Source organism: Numida meleagris, chromosome 13 (assembly GCF_002078875.1).
Source record: "Numida meleagris isolate 19003 breed g44 Domestic line chromosome 13, NumMel1.0, whole genome shotgun sequence".
Lineage (NCBI taxonomy): Eukaryota > Metazoa > Chordata > Aves > Galliformes > Numididae > Numida > Numida meleagris.
The window spans coordinates 3,893,407-3,909,685 of NC_034421.1; the positions used below are offsets into that span (position 1 = coordinate 3,893,407).

General features: G+C 40.4%; 1 protein-coding gene across 10 annotated transcripts in view; it reads left to right on the forward strand.

Annotated features, from left to right (window-relative positions):
• Positions 1-16,279, forward strand: part of SDK1 (sidekick cell adhesion molecule 1) — a 367,601-nt gene that overhangs the window by 153,682 nt on the left and 197,640 nt on the right. For 9 of the 10 annotated variants that reach the window (XM_021412024.1, XM_021412018.1, XM_021412020.1 and 6 more), the window contains one exon: positions 12,495-12,628. In XM_021412024.1, the coding sequence (XP_021267699.1) occupies positions 12,495-12,628 (134 nt within the window). Of the gene's footprint in view, positions 1-12,113; positions 12,179-12,494; positions 12,629-16,279 lie in introns of those variants that run through there. The other variant, XM_021412027.1, reaches the window with a different exon arrangement.

Below are 16,279 nucleotides of genomic sequence, written 5' to 3' on the forward strand. Positions count from 1 at the left end.
TTAACCTTCCATTTTCCTGCTACTTATTTGGCTGCTGGAAGCCAAGTTTAAAGCTTAAATAGAAGAGCAGGCATATCCTCAGCAGTAACACATTTTTCTTCTCCCTGGAGTTCTTGAAAGAACTATTTAGAGAGTGCAATGCAGTCACTGTGGGGATACAAAAAAGACTAAATTATAATATATTTTTTTTAAATTAACAGTAGCTTAGTTTCGGTAACTCAAACCTCCGAACAGAAACTTGTTTTGTGGATGTAAAGTATAGTATAGATTTCTCATTATGGATACTGAATAGATACATAAAGATGTCTTTTATTGGTATCTGTGCATAACTAGTTTATAGATAAATTGTATATAGAAAAGGATGAGAAGTGTGTGTGGGCCTGTCTGCAGGACGTGGTGCTGGAAGCCCTCTGAGGGTTTGCTCTGACTGCTGGAGGACAGGAGGCAGCAAGGGATAGTGGGGCTGCCGGGTCAGGGCTTTGTTTTGTGTGGTGGTGGCCAGATTCAGGGACATAAATGCAGCTTGGAAGAGAAAAGGCTTTATTAGTTGTAATGCTCAGTGTAGCATGTTCGTCTTCTAGTACTGGGTACTTCCTTGCAGAACAGGCAATATCTGTAGTTCTGAAGTATAGTGCAGTGCCACAGCTGTTGTTTTAATGCAAACCGTTTGGCCTCGGCACCATTTTACCCCAGGAGGTAAATTCAGTTTAACGACAAACGTGCATAATTTTGCATTTGTTGTCACTACATGCAAATGTTTGCAGAAAATAATGCAAATGTGGAAATGTTAGGCATGCGGAATTACAGTTGTGTTTCGGCCAATTTTTATGTCCTTTTTCTCTTGAAGTACATTCTTGTTTAAAAGCAATCTCAAGGACCTCTTTTAAATCTGCATTAAATGGATGAGATATGGTTTAAAGCAATAAAGCATTGAAATTCAAAGCACTGGGGTTTGCTCATCCATCCTCACAGGTCACCTTAGCATTATCCTGGATGTCTTGCTGCAGGCTCCCATAAGGCTTCCCTGGCAGCTTGTTGTGGGGTTGGGGCGTGCAGCATGGTCGGAGCGGTGCAGGCTGCCCAGGGCTGGGAGCAGGGTGCTGGGGTGGCCGAGCTGGATTTCAGGTGGCTCAGCACCTCTGCTAAACCTGCAGCTGCTTTGGATGTGAGAGGAGAATTTGGGTTCTTAGGAATAGGCTTTATATTAATGCTATTCCTGCCGTAGAAATTGCCAACAAATATTTTGACACGTCTTCGAGGCATCAGGGATTCTGCTTCTCACCATTAAGGATAATGCAGAAAAAAATGTACTACTGAAGCGTTAGATTTTGGTGCAGGGTTTTTCCCCTGTTTCCTGTGCTGCTGAGATGTGGAGGTTCTTCACACCAAGAGTCCCTCTGCTTCCTCAGGGGAAGCCAGTGAGATAGCACCAGCAGTGTGGGTGCTGCTTCTGTTCCTGCACAGGAACTTGTGTTCTTTCCTCACAGCCCTCTGCAACTGTCCCACTGCAGTAAAGCCAGAGAGAGGAAGTGCATTATATCCACAACCTTTTACATAAGGTCAACTAAACTGAGGGTGCTGGAATTATCTGTAGCTCAATGTCATTAGGTCTTGAAGTGGGATTCTGTGATTGGAACAGTCCCTATCTTCATGTTGGCACTACTGGCTTATTTGAGGCGCTGGAGAGCAGAATTGGGATTATCTACTTCAAAACCTCAGGCTGTTGAATGAGCTGAAGGAGGAACTTCAGTACATCAGCTGGCAGAGGGATCAATCAGCAATCAGCTCTGACACATCTCCTGAGATCCATATCTATGAGTTGGTGCAGATGCGTGCCCTCTCTTCTGCTCATTCCCATACACAAGCACTCAATTAAGAAGGAGCCATGCCATGACTTTTTTTTCCCCCAGTGATCTCTAACTTTGCTGGGAGTGTATTGAGCTAATGTGTAGACTTAGGTATATTGAATAACTGAGGGCTTGCATTGCTGTGTAATTGTTTTAGCTTTAAGAAGTGTTACAGCCCTTGGTTCAGCTTCTATTTTGGTTAAATATTAGCATTTGCACGATGTGCCATCACTGCCACAAAACAATAGGCTACCATGTAAACTTATCTCTGTCTATTGTGTAAAGGATCTTATCAACAAATGAGAAATTATCTAACCTAGTGGTATAAATCTGCAAGAAATATTCCATTGTTACTAAGTTAATGAGACTTGCCGATGGTGATAACTTTTCTGATTGTTTTACATGATTTGGGAAGGACTGCAGAGTAGCTAAATGCACGTTTTATCTGCTAGTTTTGTAGGCAAAGATTACAGGGATGAAAGCAAGACGTCTGCCTAAGCATCCCATGTAACTGTCTTGTTGTGTCTCCTGTTCGTTGGCTCTGAAGTTGGTACAACTTGCTCTCATCAGCCTCATTGCTCTGGCTGCTTATGACCCTTTTCTGTCCTTCCTTTATGTCATATTTTCATCTTGCGGAGAATAACCTGTTATCTCCTGTTTCCTTTGACAAAGTAGGCTGCAAGGGTTTATTTGAGCGTTATTTCAATTTGCCATCTTTTGAATTCAGTAATGACAGCACTAAGAATATGGAAGTTCAAAATATAAGCACGTGTCCAATTAAAGGGATCGTGGGGTTGCATTTTTCTTTCTCGTTAGCATTCTGTTGATTCTGGTTTCTTTCCCTGTCTCCCTGTACCCTACACACTTAGCTTATAATAAAAGTTGGTTCTTGAATACAAAGAAGTGTGTTAATACACCTGGGAAAAGCACGTACAGGAAGGAATTGCATTTTTTCCCTCTGCAGCCTAGGTAAGCTATAATGGAATGTTTCACTGTCTTTACAGAAATAATCAAAGGATCCTTTCAACACTTATAAAGATTATTTAAGATGAAAATTAAGTAAATGGATTTATTTGCTTGTTTTCAACTGAAAAACAATCTTCTGTTTTAACTTTATACATCTGCAGGCAAGCGATAAACGCGTTCTAATGTTTTCCTGCATTTATCTTTTGATTTTAATGTGCTGTAGGATTAGGGGATGGCTGATGCTGCTGTTACGAAAATGTGAGCGTGTAGAGATCCTCATTATGGAGTGAAGTGGATAAAAAGAGTCAGTAACTAAAGGTGATGGAACTGTTGTGCCTACTGTCCATTATCTCAGTAATAGCACCTCTTCTCCAGATGAGGGGATTCTCAGGGAGCAGCGTTTTGCTGCGTTGCAGGAGCAAATCCCTAAAACCTCTGCAGCAGAAATGTCTGCAAGTAGGGAGATAAATATGTGAAGACAGATTGCAGTAAAGACTTTGGGGGCATCAGAGGCTTCCTGTTCTGGTCTAACTATTATGTAGAATTACTTGCATCGGCAAGATGTTGAGCATTCTGCTCACAGCGTAAGGAATATAAGCTGGGCTGGTAATTCGCCTGCGTGCTTCCCAGGATTTGCGAGTTCTTTTGCCGTGTAACTCATAGCTGAATATTCCTTCCGCACTGAAAATAAAAATGCTCTGCAAAGCATATTGTAGCCATAAAATCAAAGAAACAAAACTGCATCTACTGACAATTCAGGGTTTCATTTCCCTGCTCAGTAGGCGTAGTGTTTATGGATCATCCAGCAAATGTAAACAAGGCAGTCTCTCAGATGCATGCTCTGTATTGCTCATCCTTAGAGGGAAAGTGTGGTGCTTAGAGCTGCAGGATGGGATGGAAAGGAGCTGAACTTCTTTGCCTTCTGTGTTACCTTTGGGACTATTTTAAAGTGGAAGTTGCTGTCATTCTACCAGAGGATCGGCAAGATTTACTGCTCAGGCTTTGGCCTTCTGACTTGCTTAAGCTTTACAATCAGAAGGCCTGAAGATATGTTGCTGCCCCACACAAGGAAACGTGTGTCATTAGCCTCAGAAGTCAAATAAGCAGCAAGCCACACACCCATGTATTGATTTCAGGTAATTTAAAAAGAAATGGATTTGATAGGTAACCTATCTTCCTGTTTTTGGCAACGCCACCCGGGTTGAAAGCAAAAAATCTATGTGGCCTGTTGCTCCTCGAATCATATGTTTTTTACATTTTAGTTGGCTGCTGAAGTTTTCTTTATGAGTTTGAAAGTCGAGGGCTGTAACCTGGTTTCAAATACAAAAGAAATGGATCCCAGGAGGGAGCTGCACTTCTAAAGGCTATCTTCCAGAACACTTTATTTTAAAAGATGTTAATGCACACACTGGGGTTTCAGAGATTTTAACACAGAAGTACTGTAGTACCCTGTACAATTTGGTAAAAATAGAGGGCTACAGAAAGCTTCCCTCTGCGGACCCCCTCCCTTTTTTTATGCACAGGTGTAATTATTATTCACAGGTAACTGCTGCCCGGGTGCTTGAGGGAGGGCTGCTCAAATCGTTCAGTTTAGATAGAACTGCACCTCTCTTCTCAGTCTCTTCTGTGAAGCCTCCCATGACTTCCCACTTTCTAGAGTTCTGCAGCTCTGCTGTGCCACAGCTCCACATACGTTTGCCTCATTTATTACAAAACTATATTTATTTTCTGAATTTTTTTCCTTTGTATTATTTTTGAAATTAGTATTGCATAACACAGCCCTAGCTCAATAACTAACATGCTCGTGGTAGAACAGTATTTTCCAGTTGTTTATTTGCTCTGTTTCCCACCATATTGTCAGAAATTGGCAGGATTGCTTTGAGTACAAACCAGAACATAGAATGCCACCGGGATGTCATGCTATTTTCTATTTCTTTCTACCCAAAGTCAACAGTGCTTGGCTCCATACCGATGCTCCACATATGGTTGAATGTGTCCAGCTTGGCTTTGCTTTTCTGTCACTGCATGGCCCACTTATGGTAGCAGTGGGGCGTCACCTCGTCCTTCCAGGGACCTGCCGAAGTTCTGTGTTTCTTTTCAGTTTTCTTTCTTTTATTGTCACAAACTTGAAATGCTTCGGAATGTTTGCATTAATGGCATTGAAGTGCGTGATTAACTGGCTTGAAATGTCTTCTGCTGTATTATTTTCAATAATAACCAGGATTCTGTGGGGTCTGTGGTAGGCACGTGTGTTACTAAATGTGGGGATCTGCTGAAGGAAGCAGTACGAGACCGTGAGTTACTAGAAGGCTGGTGTCTGGAAAGCAGTGCTTACCTGTCCAGTTTGTATAATTCAGGAGATGTTAAAGTGGTTGAAAATGAGTTGGTGAGAAGCTGTTTTGCCTAAAGTCAAAACAAAATGCCTCACAGTCAAACGGCAAAGCAAGGGGGAAAAGTAAAGAGCATTAAGATTTAGCACTTGCATAATCCTCTACATCTTTTGAGTGCTAGAGGTATTAACTATTTAAGCTTCTTGATAAATTTTTCAGCAAAAAGAAATACATATATGTATTATCCTTTTTCTCTCTTGGCAGAACACAGAGACCAAAAGGCTAAATAACTAACTCAAGGCTACGTATCACTGGCAAAAACCTGGGTATACATGGCTCCCAGGCCTCTGCTCAATTCACAGCGTGCAGCAAAAATATATGTCTTTATGGTGTGCAAGTAGAAATGAGTACACAAGATCCCTATTTTGATGTAGACAGCAAACCTCTACGATATTGTACAATAAAATTGTACCGCGAATTTGCAGCAATAACACAAATGCTAGTCTCAGCACACTGCAGTACTGTACGTAGATAGCAGTAGCTGTTGTATTGATTCAGGCCACTAAATCTTTAATTATCGTTCCTAGTGAAACTTGTCTAAATAAATTGCCCTAGTGCTGCCCAGTACCACTGCTCTTTGTGCAGGTGGCAGCAGCAGAGGTTCATGCTTGGGTCACATGCTACTTTTTACCATACCCAACTTGTTTCAGCAAAGGTTTGTGCTGTTAAAAGGAGAGCTAACGCACATAAATAGTGATGGATGTTAGCCTGACATTCCCTACTATTCTGCAAAACAAGTGTGTTGTAAGTTATGGCTCTGCAAATTTTCCTATCCAATAAAACTCTCCAATTTATTTCAACATGCTTGTATATTGTTTGTTCATGTTTTTTTCTCACTTGTAAGGCTAGTGTTGGTGGCTGTTTCATCATTGCTGTTATGCAACTGCTGTTGGGTGTCATGATTACAGCCAGATTTTTGTCAGAGCATTGTATCAGCTCTAAGTATACTGATGTATCGTATGGGCATAGCTTCAAATTGAGCCAGTGTATTGGAGAGAAATGTACATTGAGCTGAGATTTGAAATCTTATTTTCAAATGGTGTGGGTGCTGCAGCTGCTGTGGTGCAGACTTTTGGGTCACTGAGACTAGGTACGTTCATCCAGAAACAGCCATGTCAAATCTTGTTCTCAGCTAAGCAGTGTGAAAACAGTGACAATTTTAAATTAGAGGGGTGAGGAATCAAGAACAGAATGGCAGAAATGGGGATAAAGGAATGCATGAACATAAATAAACAGAGGATGGAAGCATCTAAGTAGGCAAAGTTATGGCACGTCTAAATTTATCTGTTAAAGATGCTATTTGGAGGTTGAAGTTTTCCTTCTGTCATTGCTGTATAATCGATTACCTTTGTAGCGCATTGCCCTGTGACAGGGATGCGCCACTGCTAATTTGTTTTATGTTTAGTGCAGTTTGCAGTCATGCCTCACATTTGTATTTATTCAGTAGTACGCCCATGCTATGAAGATATACTATTCTTCAGCAGAAAACTCTTTAATATTTGACTACAAACCATGATACCACATACCATTATGCTGACATATTTTATCAGAAGTGAAGATGCAATTTAATGATAGAACTTTTCCATTCACAGTGAAGGAAAAGGGAAGAAAAATCCGTGTTTTAAACAAAATAAATGCAGTACCTCACATTATCAGTTCAGGAGAAATGTCATGGAGCGGAGCAATACTCCTGTCTAGTTATATCTGTAAATTGGCCTATAAAATCCCAAATGGTTACAAATAGTCTTTGTGCTTGCTGTCAATGGAGTCAGCCAGCTGTGTGGATCAACCACCTGTGATACTTTCTAACTGCAGTGCTAGCTATGGCCATAGCAACAGACAGCGACGCGGAGTTCAGTGTGCTGATTATATGATTAAACAAAGAAAGAAGAAAACAGGTACTCTGTTTACATGCAAGTATCTTGTATGCAGTAACAATTTTACGTGAAGAGCAGACTGGAGAAAATGGACTTATTTTATTCCAAGATTTTGGTTTCTGTTGTGGACAGAGATGCATGTTTTATCTCGAAAGTCTGGATTTTTCCTTTAGTTGGCGAACTGCCGTTGCAGTTGGGGCAAACATTCATCAGGGTGGTTCAGTAAGATAACACCCAAGAGCTGCGGTTTAAGCACACATAGGTACTTATTATCAGCTGCACTAAGTCTTGCCGCTTAAGATTTAATAATAGTAATTTTAAAAAACTGTCAAAAGAGTATGATAATAAGTAAGTTGTATTAAATAAGAATTAAAGCTGCTGAAAATCTACAGGGAGAAAAAAAAAACATTTAAAGATAAGCAGTGCCCTTATGAATATTGCTCCTTGTTTGGGTGTTGTAATTGCTTGCTCCTGGATTGGTAGCGTTGTCTTGCTGTAAACATCTCTTTCATGATCAGTTATGTAGTGATTATCTGGGGCTTTGTTTTGTTTTATCTCTAGACCAGTAATTGTTTGATATGGGCATGATTTTAAATATATGTTTGGGATGACTGATCTGAGTGTCCCTTCTGGGAGCCTCTATCTCAAAAGAACAGAAATAAGCTTTTCCGAGGGCAAACTGCTAAGATTTTTGTAACAAGACTCAGTCTTTGATGGTGCTGCTTAAATCTGAGGTACTTCTTTGCAGCAGCCTGTAAGCACTGAGACACTTAGGATGATTTTTCTGTTTGGTAGATTTATGCTTTTTGAGTCCTCTCCTACGTATGATGTTTTCTGGATCGCTGATCAGGGTTTGATGTGAGCTTTTGTTTTTTCTTTGTTTCCTCTTTCAAGGGGGTTAATTTTTGTTTAGTCTGGTAATTTTTTTTGTTTTTTGGGTGCCAAATCTAGAGGCACCATTATCTCCTGAGCCTGCCCATGGTTTTGTGGCTTGCACATGGTTTGCATTTTTTGTAAATCACAACATTCCTGACTCACATTAGGTCTGTGGTATGCTGCCATTCCTAAAGCTTCTGTCAAAACCATCATCCTGCCTTGTATCTGAGCATCCAATTAGTCCTTTTCACATACAATATTTTGAACTTGTGTATTGAATTACAAACTTCAATATTGTGGCATGGTTTCAAGGCATGTTCAGCTTTTGGAATTGTAACTGTATGTCCCAGAGCATTTGAGACCACATCTGTGGTTTTAGTTAAATGTAATCTATGTACAGTCAACAGGAACCAATGCAAATGTGAAACAAGGCCATGCCAGATGCAGGCCCTCTAAGTTTCCCCCTGATGGCACTGCCCAGCCTGGCAGGACATCACCTAGCATTCCTCAGAAGCACTTTTCCACCTACTTCTGTCCCAGCCTTCCACTCACTGAGCACAGGAGGGGCTTTGCACAGTGTGGCCGTGAGCCAATGTGGGGCACAATGTCAGCAGTCTTCCTAAACCAAGGTCTTGTCACCTCCAAAACCAGTGCTAGAGAACAGGGAAGCCAAGCTCAGAATGTGAAATTCTGCCATCTCTCTCATTTGGTCCTGGAAATAGATCTCCCAAAATCAAGCTGTCACCCTTGAGCATTGGTGTCAGTAACTGGGCTGCCTTCACTGCAGGCTGGTGCTCAGCCTGTGCTGGGCCATCACACCTGGGTTTGTTGTTCTTGTTTAACCCAGGTTTGCTTTCATGACCAGAAATCCCGGTCAGTTTCCAGAACCACTTGTTGTGCATGACATCGTTAGAGAAGCAATGCTAGAAACTAGCACTGATGGTAACATGAATGCATTAATTTGTGTGGCTGTACTTAATATTCAGCAGCTGAGTAGGTATAAATTTTTTATTTTTAGTTGATTTGCAGTCATAATATAACTGAAACCTGAGTACTATTTTATAAACTTGGCATCCAGTCAGCTCCTACTGCTTTGTTGCTATGGACATGTTGTTCTGAAGCAGGCACACTAACATTTTGCACTGTGATTGAGTCCTGAAAAACATGCACTGTTTGTATATATTTAAATAACTGTGATTAATAATTTCCCCTCAGAATTGGAAGACACATGAGTGGGGAAATGCTCACTGCTAAGCCACATGTGCACTGCCCTGAGTCAGTGTTTCACTGCACAGCTGTGATTTAACTGCAGCGTTCTGCCCCTTTTTCAAAAGTGCATTTTCATGGGGGACGTCTCAGTAATTGCAGTGTCAGTGCTCCATCATCTCTCCCTTTCCTCTTAACATCACTGCTGCTGGGTGGGCTCTGCCTCCCAGAGAATGATCAGCTCATGCTGTGCTATGGGAGGAAAAGTTTTAAAAGGGCAGCTGAGGTCTTCCAGCAAAAAATATCTGCTACAGAGGGATTTGATGTTTGTATTAGCTAGAGGAAAAGAGGCCTCGTGAAGGCAATATTTGCTAAAATACTGCACCCTTGCTCGGGAGCAGATGGCTGCCTTCTAAGAGAAAGCCTCATTAGGTCACTGTGCAATTTTCATTTGGTGATGTTTTTGCAATGCAGCTATCTATCTATCCTATCTATTCTATCTGTCTATTTATTGTGTAATCTGGCAGGCTAACACTGAACGCATTTCTAACTTCTCAGCATTATCTACTCATGGAGTAGATTTTGGTATGTTCCATTAATAATATTTTGTAATATGAAATCCACCTATTTAAGATGCTACAGAGTTCATTTTCAGTATTCTAATAAATGATCCAATTTTCAGAGCAAGAAGAATCTAAGTGCAAAAATATTGTCTTAAATACCTGAACAATGGCACTTCAGAAAATGATCGTTATTTCTAAAGGCTCAGCTGGTGTTCGCCTGATGTTCACGTAATTTCCAAAAGCTCTATATTAAACTTCAGAGATCATTTGCTCCGCATTTTTTTCAAGTATTTGGGCAATTCAAAGTCTGCAGTTAACAAACCCAGAGCATTTCCAAGTGCTTAATTCTGGCTCCAGCAAATGGAAGTCTTGAAAAACTCAGGAGGTTTCTGTTTACATCTTCAGATCCTTAGAAGAACTGGATGTGTAACATTACTGACTTCCATCATTCCTGTGCTTTCTCACCTACGGTGTAGCGGTCTTGGGCAGGCAGCCTGTAACAGGCAGGGTTTGAAGCCTTCACTTTGAGATCCATCTACTGTAGTCTGCGGGTGCTGTTGTAGTGTAGTTGTCACAGAAGAGCTGGCATGGTATCCTTGTAGCTGCTCAACACAGCCCTGCACGTCACTGTGTCTGTATTGGCTGCTGTTCCCTACAGGCTTCCGCTGAGCTCTGGAGACTGTTAAAGTATCTTCTATCAAAACATATGACTTAAAACGCTCCCTTCCTTATGCTTAAGGAACCCCAAGGGATCGGTCTGCTTCATTTACTTGCTGGTTGTTCTGTCTTGAAAACATTAGATTAAGTTTGGTATCACTTTAAAAAAAAAAAAAAAAAACCCAACCAACAATATTTATGTATTTCATAAAATCTGTGCTGGGTATGAATTTCTGAGAGGTCCTCTCCATCTGCTGCTGTTGTCTTCCTCAAACGTGGCAGTGAGCTGAGCAGCCAGGATGTGATTTCCCTTCCAACGTTAGTGCGGTGCTGTCATAATGCAGAAGTTACAACAGACAATGAAAACAAACAGCGAACCCAGGGGAATGCGTTAAGCCAATTTTAGGGCGCTCTGTGCAGCTGTTGTGCAAAATACGGTTGCAGCCCTGATAAGGGCTGTGACATGAATCTTCAGATGGTTTAGAAACATTGGCATTAATGAGTCCTTAAAACGTGACTAATTGATTTTCCTGATGCGCGCAGCTCTTAATCTAAATAGAACTCCAAGTCTTTGGCCTCTGCACACCCGTGCCTTACCCATGCCTGTTTTTAGTAGCTGAAACCAAAACCTTTGACTTTTCACAGGATTTTTAATTATCAACCACTCATTTTGGGGTTTTGAATCTAACTTGAATCTTCCTGTGGAATCTGATGACCCCAAAGAATTGCTTTTCACTATTATTTTATCCTCTAGTTATTTTTCTCTATACAAATGAATAGAAAAGTTTTTATAGTAATTTGAACACGTTATATGTTATGTTCAGTCCTTCTGCATGGATGTTTTTCATTTCGAATCTACTTAGGCTCATACAAGCTTTGAAATGTGTATGCATGTCACTCACAAATGTTATTTGGCCACAGGTAGAGGTGATATCAGTGTGCTTCTCACCAGCATTCAGGGATCAGCTTTAAAACATTCAGCTACAGCTGCACCTTCTCCCAAAGCAGCCTGAAATGTGTTTCAGTATTTTCAAAGAATCCTTCTAGCACCGCATCCTTTAGAACTACTGTAGGAATGAATGTAATTGCATTGTCTTTTAATATTCAATTATTAGCACTTCATTGGATTTTTATCTTTATTTGCTTTATCAAATGTCATATTAATTGCATTTTATATCCCCACTCCGTAAATCTATCACACTGCCTTTGATTTTCTAAGTCAATTAAGCAATTACAGGTTCATTGAATAAAGAAAAGAAATTGCACTGAGATATTTCTTACAGTTTAGTATAATAAAAATCATCAGTGTAAATACTGCAAACAAGATCTTCAGCTGGTGTGTGATGACTGTCTTCAGTACCACCACCAGAGCTGAAAATGCAGCCTCACCTCTTTTTCAATTGATATCTACTGACAGCCTTATAGAAGTCCACTGTTCTTTGTATCCACATTAGAAAATTGAAGAGATGGGAGCAATACACACAGAGTATGGACACTGTTCTCATTGTTATATCCTATGCCACCTCCTGGATGTGAAAACCTGTATACCACACTAGGAATGTGATTCTCCCATTGCCTTAAAACACTTCTTCAAAGCAAAATAATTGTGAATTATTAATGTTAACTATAGCTTGCTGAAACAGGAGGAAGACAGGCAAGGAAGCTCAGTATTGGTTGGCCACCTTATTCCTGAGTGTCGGCCTTTAAATAGCTTCACCTGTTGTGGAGGTTCCCAGTAGCACCAGCTTTGCAGCATGCTGGTGTGTGCTGGGACCATCAGCCCACATCGATGCAGGGTGAGGCTGTCTGCCTCTGCTTTTATTTGCCATTTTATGTGTAACTTCTTAAAGACATTTAAACTGTTTGCGTTTTAGATGTTGTAGCTTTTTGCATGTCACCATAAACATTTTACGTGATCTAAACTGAGAAAAAGCCTCGAAGCATTGCACATCTAAAGTGTTGTGAATGTGCTTGAAATGAGGCTATTTTGGATCGCCTAGCATCTTGCCAACGAGTATCATGTGATTCTGTCAAGCCTGAAGTACTGTACAGTTTCTGCACAGTGAGTTCCATTCTTCTGGTCTCAGCACAGTCTTTTACTTTCCTAAACAGAGCCATAACACTGGAGAATCAGCTGGTGGTCCTTGCAACGTCAGTGATGGATGCAGGAGGCTACTATGTCCAGGCTGTCAATGAAAAGAATGGGGAGAACAAGACAAGCCCGCTCATTCATCTCAGCATAGCGAGTAAGTATCCAAATGCACAGAACTGTGCGGCAGCACCGAGGTTACAGGAGGAGTTCACGAAGCTCTGCCCTAACAAGAAGAGCCTTTCTAACAAGGGATTCAATCCTTAAAGGAGATCTTCTTCTCCTGGTTGGTTTGGAGCGCTCTGAACAGCTTGTGTGATCAGAGGGAGCTAAGGGAGCATGAGCCCGAGAAAAACTGGCCTTGCAGCCTTTTGTCTGGGGGCTTATTTTGTGCAAGGCAGGTACGTGATGGTATTCCTCGCTGTTTGTTGCGAAGTTGGGATCGTAATTTCTTTTTAATGCAGGGTTTGATAATGTATTGGTTTCCATTGTGCATAAGTAAACAAGTCACTCTTCTAAGTGCAGTTTTATTAATGAGTCTGTTCCCAGACTCTGACATTATTTTTACCTGGAGTTATCGTGGAGTCCCAGGGAACATGTATTTCATTGTTATTACTTATTATTTTACATTGCACAAATTGTATTAACACCTACCATTACAGAGGCATTCCAGAAGTAGGTTTTACAGCAAAGGGGAGGGAAACACAGCGGAGCAATGGGGTCAGAAAGGTTTCTGCACACCGTATATTAACATGCACATTCTACAAAACTGTGCAGGTGTAAAATACTGTTAAACGTTTAGTAAATGGTTGTGTAAAAACAATGTTTTTACAGTGTAGGAATATTTGATTCCTTTTGAGGGCGTTCAGTAGAGGTGTTTTTAAGGCAGCAGTGAGGTAGGGAATATGTTCCTCTTTTTGTTTGTGGAGATAAGGAAGAGGCGATTAGCTAAATCATCTGTGAGGCTGGCAGCATTACAGACAGGCTGCATTTTTGGTTTAGGCTTCTAGAGGATGCAGGATTCTCAGCTCTAGACCAACTAGCATGATAAGATGCCTTTTGATCTTGGAAATTATGAGGTTTGAGACAGCCTGTGTGGCTGTCTTCTTTAGAGGAACAAAACTTGGGAGCCTGTTTTTTTGGGAAGGAAGTCAATCACATTGCTGTTGATAGTATGCTTATGTTTGTCAGAAGCTTATCAAAAATGTTACATTCCTATGAAAAAATTTCTAAAAAGCCGTGTGTTTTTCCAATAAAATCCCTCATCAGGTTTCAAGGAAAGTTGTTCTTAAGCAAGCACTGGCAGCCCTGCTGGTGGGTCCAGCAGTGCACTGTGCATGGAGTCTCTGAGGGCAGAATCTACACGGTGCAACAGAGAGCAGGAGAGACATGGCCGTGTTTTCTTCCAGATATGTTTATACAGTAAATGAACTTCTCATGGGTTTTGCGCCTTCTCCTGAATTGGAAGTAATACTGCAAATCCACTTGTGTGAATTCTATCTGTGCTGTGGCATGTAGATTGTAAACATTATTATTTCTGACAGTATAAAGAGGTTTGCTAACACTTCAGTAATTTCATTTTTAAAGCAAATTTGTACTGTTTGTATTATGTGACCAATAATGTACTTCCCACTTTAATTTCATATCTTAATTAATGCTAGAAATAGTCTGTGATCACGCTTGCGTAACAAGTTTTATGCAAAGCAGAAGGTAATACCAGCATATGGAAAAGAAAACACTTCAAAATGCTTGCAGACTTGATACTATGAATGCAAAGTCTGTCTGGAATGTGAACAATAGGAAAGGGGCAAGATGGGAAGCCAAATATGGATTTGCTTGTTAGAATGAGCCTTAGCCAAACAGGGCAATTTTAAGCCTGAGAAGTAAATAAACAATTTAATACATTGAACCAGTATGTTTAATGCTACATGTGTTAAAGAAATAATATATTAAATAATAAAGCCATAATACGTTGCAGAGTTTGTAAAGAAAATTACATTGACATGGTCATCATGAGCTTTGATCTAAGGAAGATAAGAAAGATGTAATACATCAGATAGAAGTGAATAAACCATTTCTGTCTAATAACAAAACAGTTGGGCAAAAGTATGGTCCTGAGTGAGTGAGCATGTAGGCAACAGTTGCAGAAAGATGGTATATTTTGGAAAAGTAATAAATAATTTCAGCAAGTTCCAAAAATTCTTAAAGAGACATCCGAGTCTGGAAGATATTGCTTTGAACTGTCTGAAGTTTATCAGATTTTGAAAGTGATGGCACTTCATTTTCTGTTAGAATAGGTCTAAGATAATCAATAATAATTAGGGTAAAAAAACAGTTTCATTAGATCAAGTGGAAAGTGGAATATCCAATTTCTGTGTGAGTACATTTATATATTAATTGAGTGCAACCTTGCGACATGACTCAGTGCACATTGCCACTTTTATTGAGGGCAGAAGGAAAAAACTATAGATAATTCCCTGGGTAGTCATCCACAGAGAACACTGTTAGAGATGCACAGCTTGTTATTCCTTCCTTGAAGGACATCGGCATCAGACTTGCTCCAGCCCACATGAAAAGCACATCAACAGAATCAGTCTGACAGCTGAGAAAGTTGTCCTGCTCTGTTCCCGAACATGAGGCAGGCTCTAGGATAAAGGGATGGTCCTCAGGAAAGCAGAACATGAGCTACGAGGCTTTGTACTGCAGATCACATTCAAAACCTTGAACTGTGGCTGGAAGTAAATGGAGTTTGAGCAATGTCTGGAAAATAGACCAAACTATCTAGTGAAATCAAAATGATATCCAGAAGCCAGCACATTGGGAGTATATCACATAGCATGAGATGTCAAAAATTAGTCCCAAATTTGAAATTTCTTATTATCAGTTCAACTGATAATACAAAACTAATGAAAATCTTGACTTTTCTTAACCGTATGCCCTAGTCACCTTTTAAGTAAGAAAACAATGGCTAGGCAAGTGTGTCAGCTAAGACCTTGCTAGCAGTAATAGTAACAGAAATACTATTATATAGTAGCAAAACCCAGTTTATTTTCTCAAGTCCAATGCATTATTCACTCCCTGTGGAAAATTCTGTAAATTTTCTGTGGTGGAGGATTTCAATTTTACCTCCAGCACTAGAACTCCCCATCTTGACAAGATGTGTGATAGTTAACCTATCACCGAGCCACTGTAATCTTCTTTTCTTAGAAGCACACATCACTCCACAATAAAAACAACTGGGAAATCCTTCATGTTCTTCCCTGCCTCCATCTATTCATCAATAAGTTAGCTGATACATCTTAAAGTGGTCCTTGATTCTTTAAGCGCTTTTCTTTCTTGTCCATTCTCCTGCAGTTAGGCACTGCAGCACAGATGGTCAGATCTCTTTCTCAAGACTTTGGCTTGTCAGGGGGATACAGTGGGACGCGTCTGGTCTTACCAGCATTGGCAGGACGCTTACAAATGGAAATATTAAAGTAAGGCCATCGTGAAACTTTTATTTCCTTGAGGGCCGTATTCCTGGCTATCAGATAATCTTCTCAGAAACTTTGCACCAAGGCTTTTTTTTGATGTCGTGTAGAATATAAAAAACAACAACTGCAGCCCAAAACCACCCCCCCTCCCCCGCCTTTATTTTTTTCCTTTAAAAAGACACTTTTCTTCAGTCTATGCCACTTATCTATGAAGATGCTCTCTTTTTTGGTTTGGGAACTGCAATGATTTCTGGTATGTAAGTCGATAACTCAAGAAGTGTTTAGAAAAATTAATAGGGAGCTTTTTATTTCTGCAAGGAGCTGGCTGAGATATT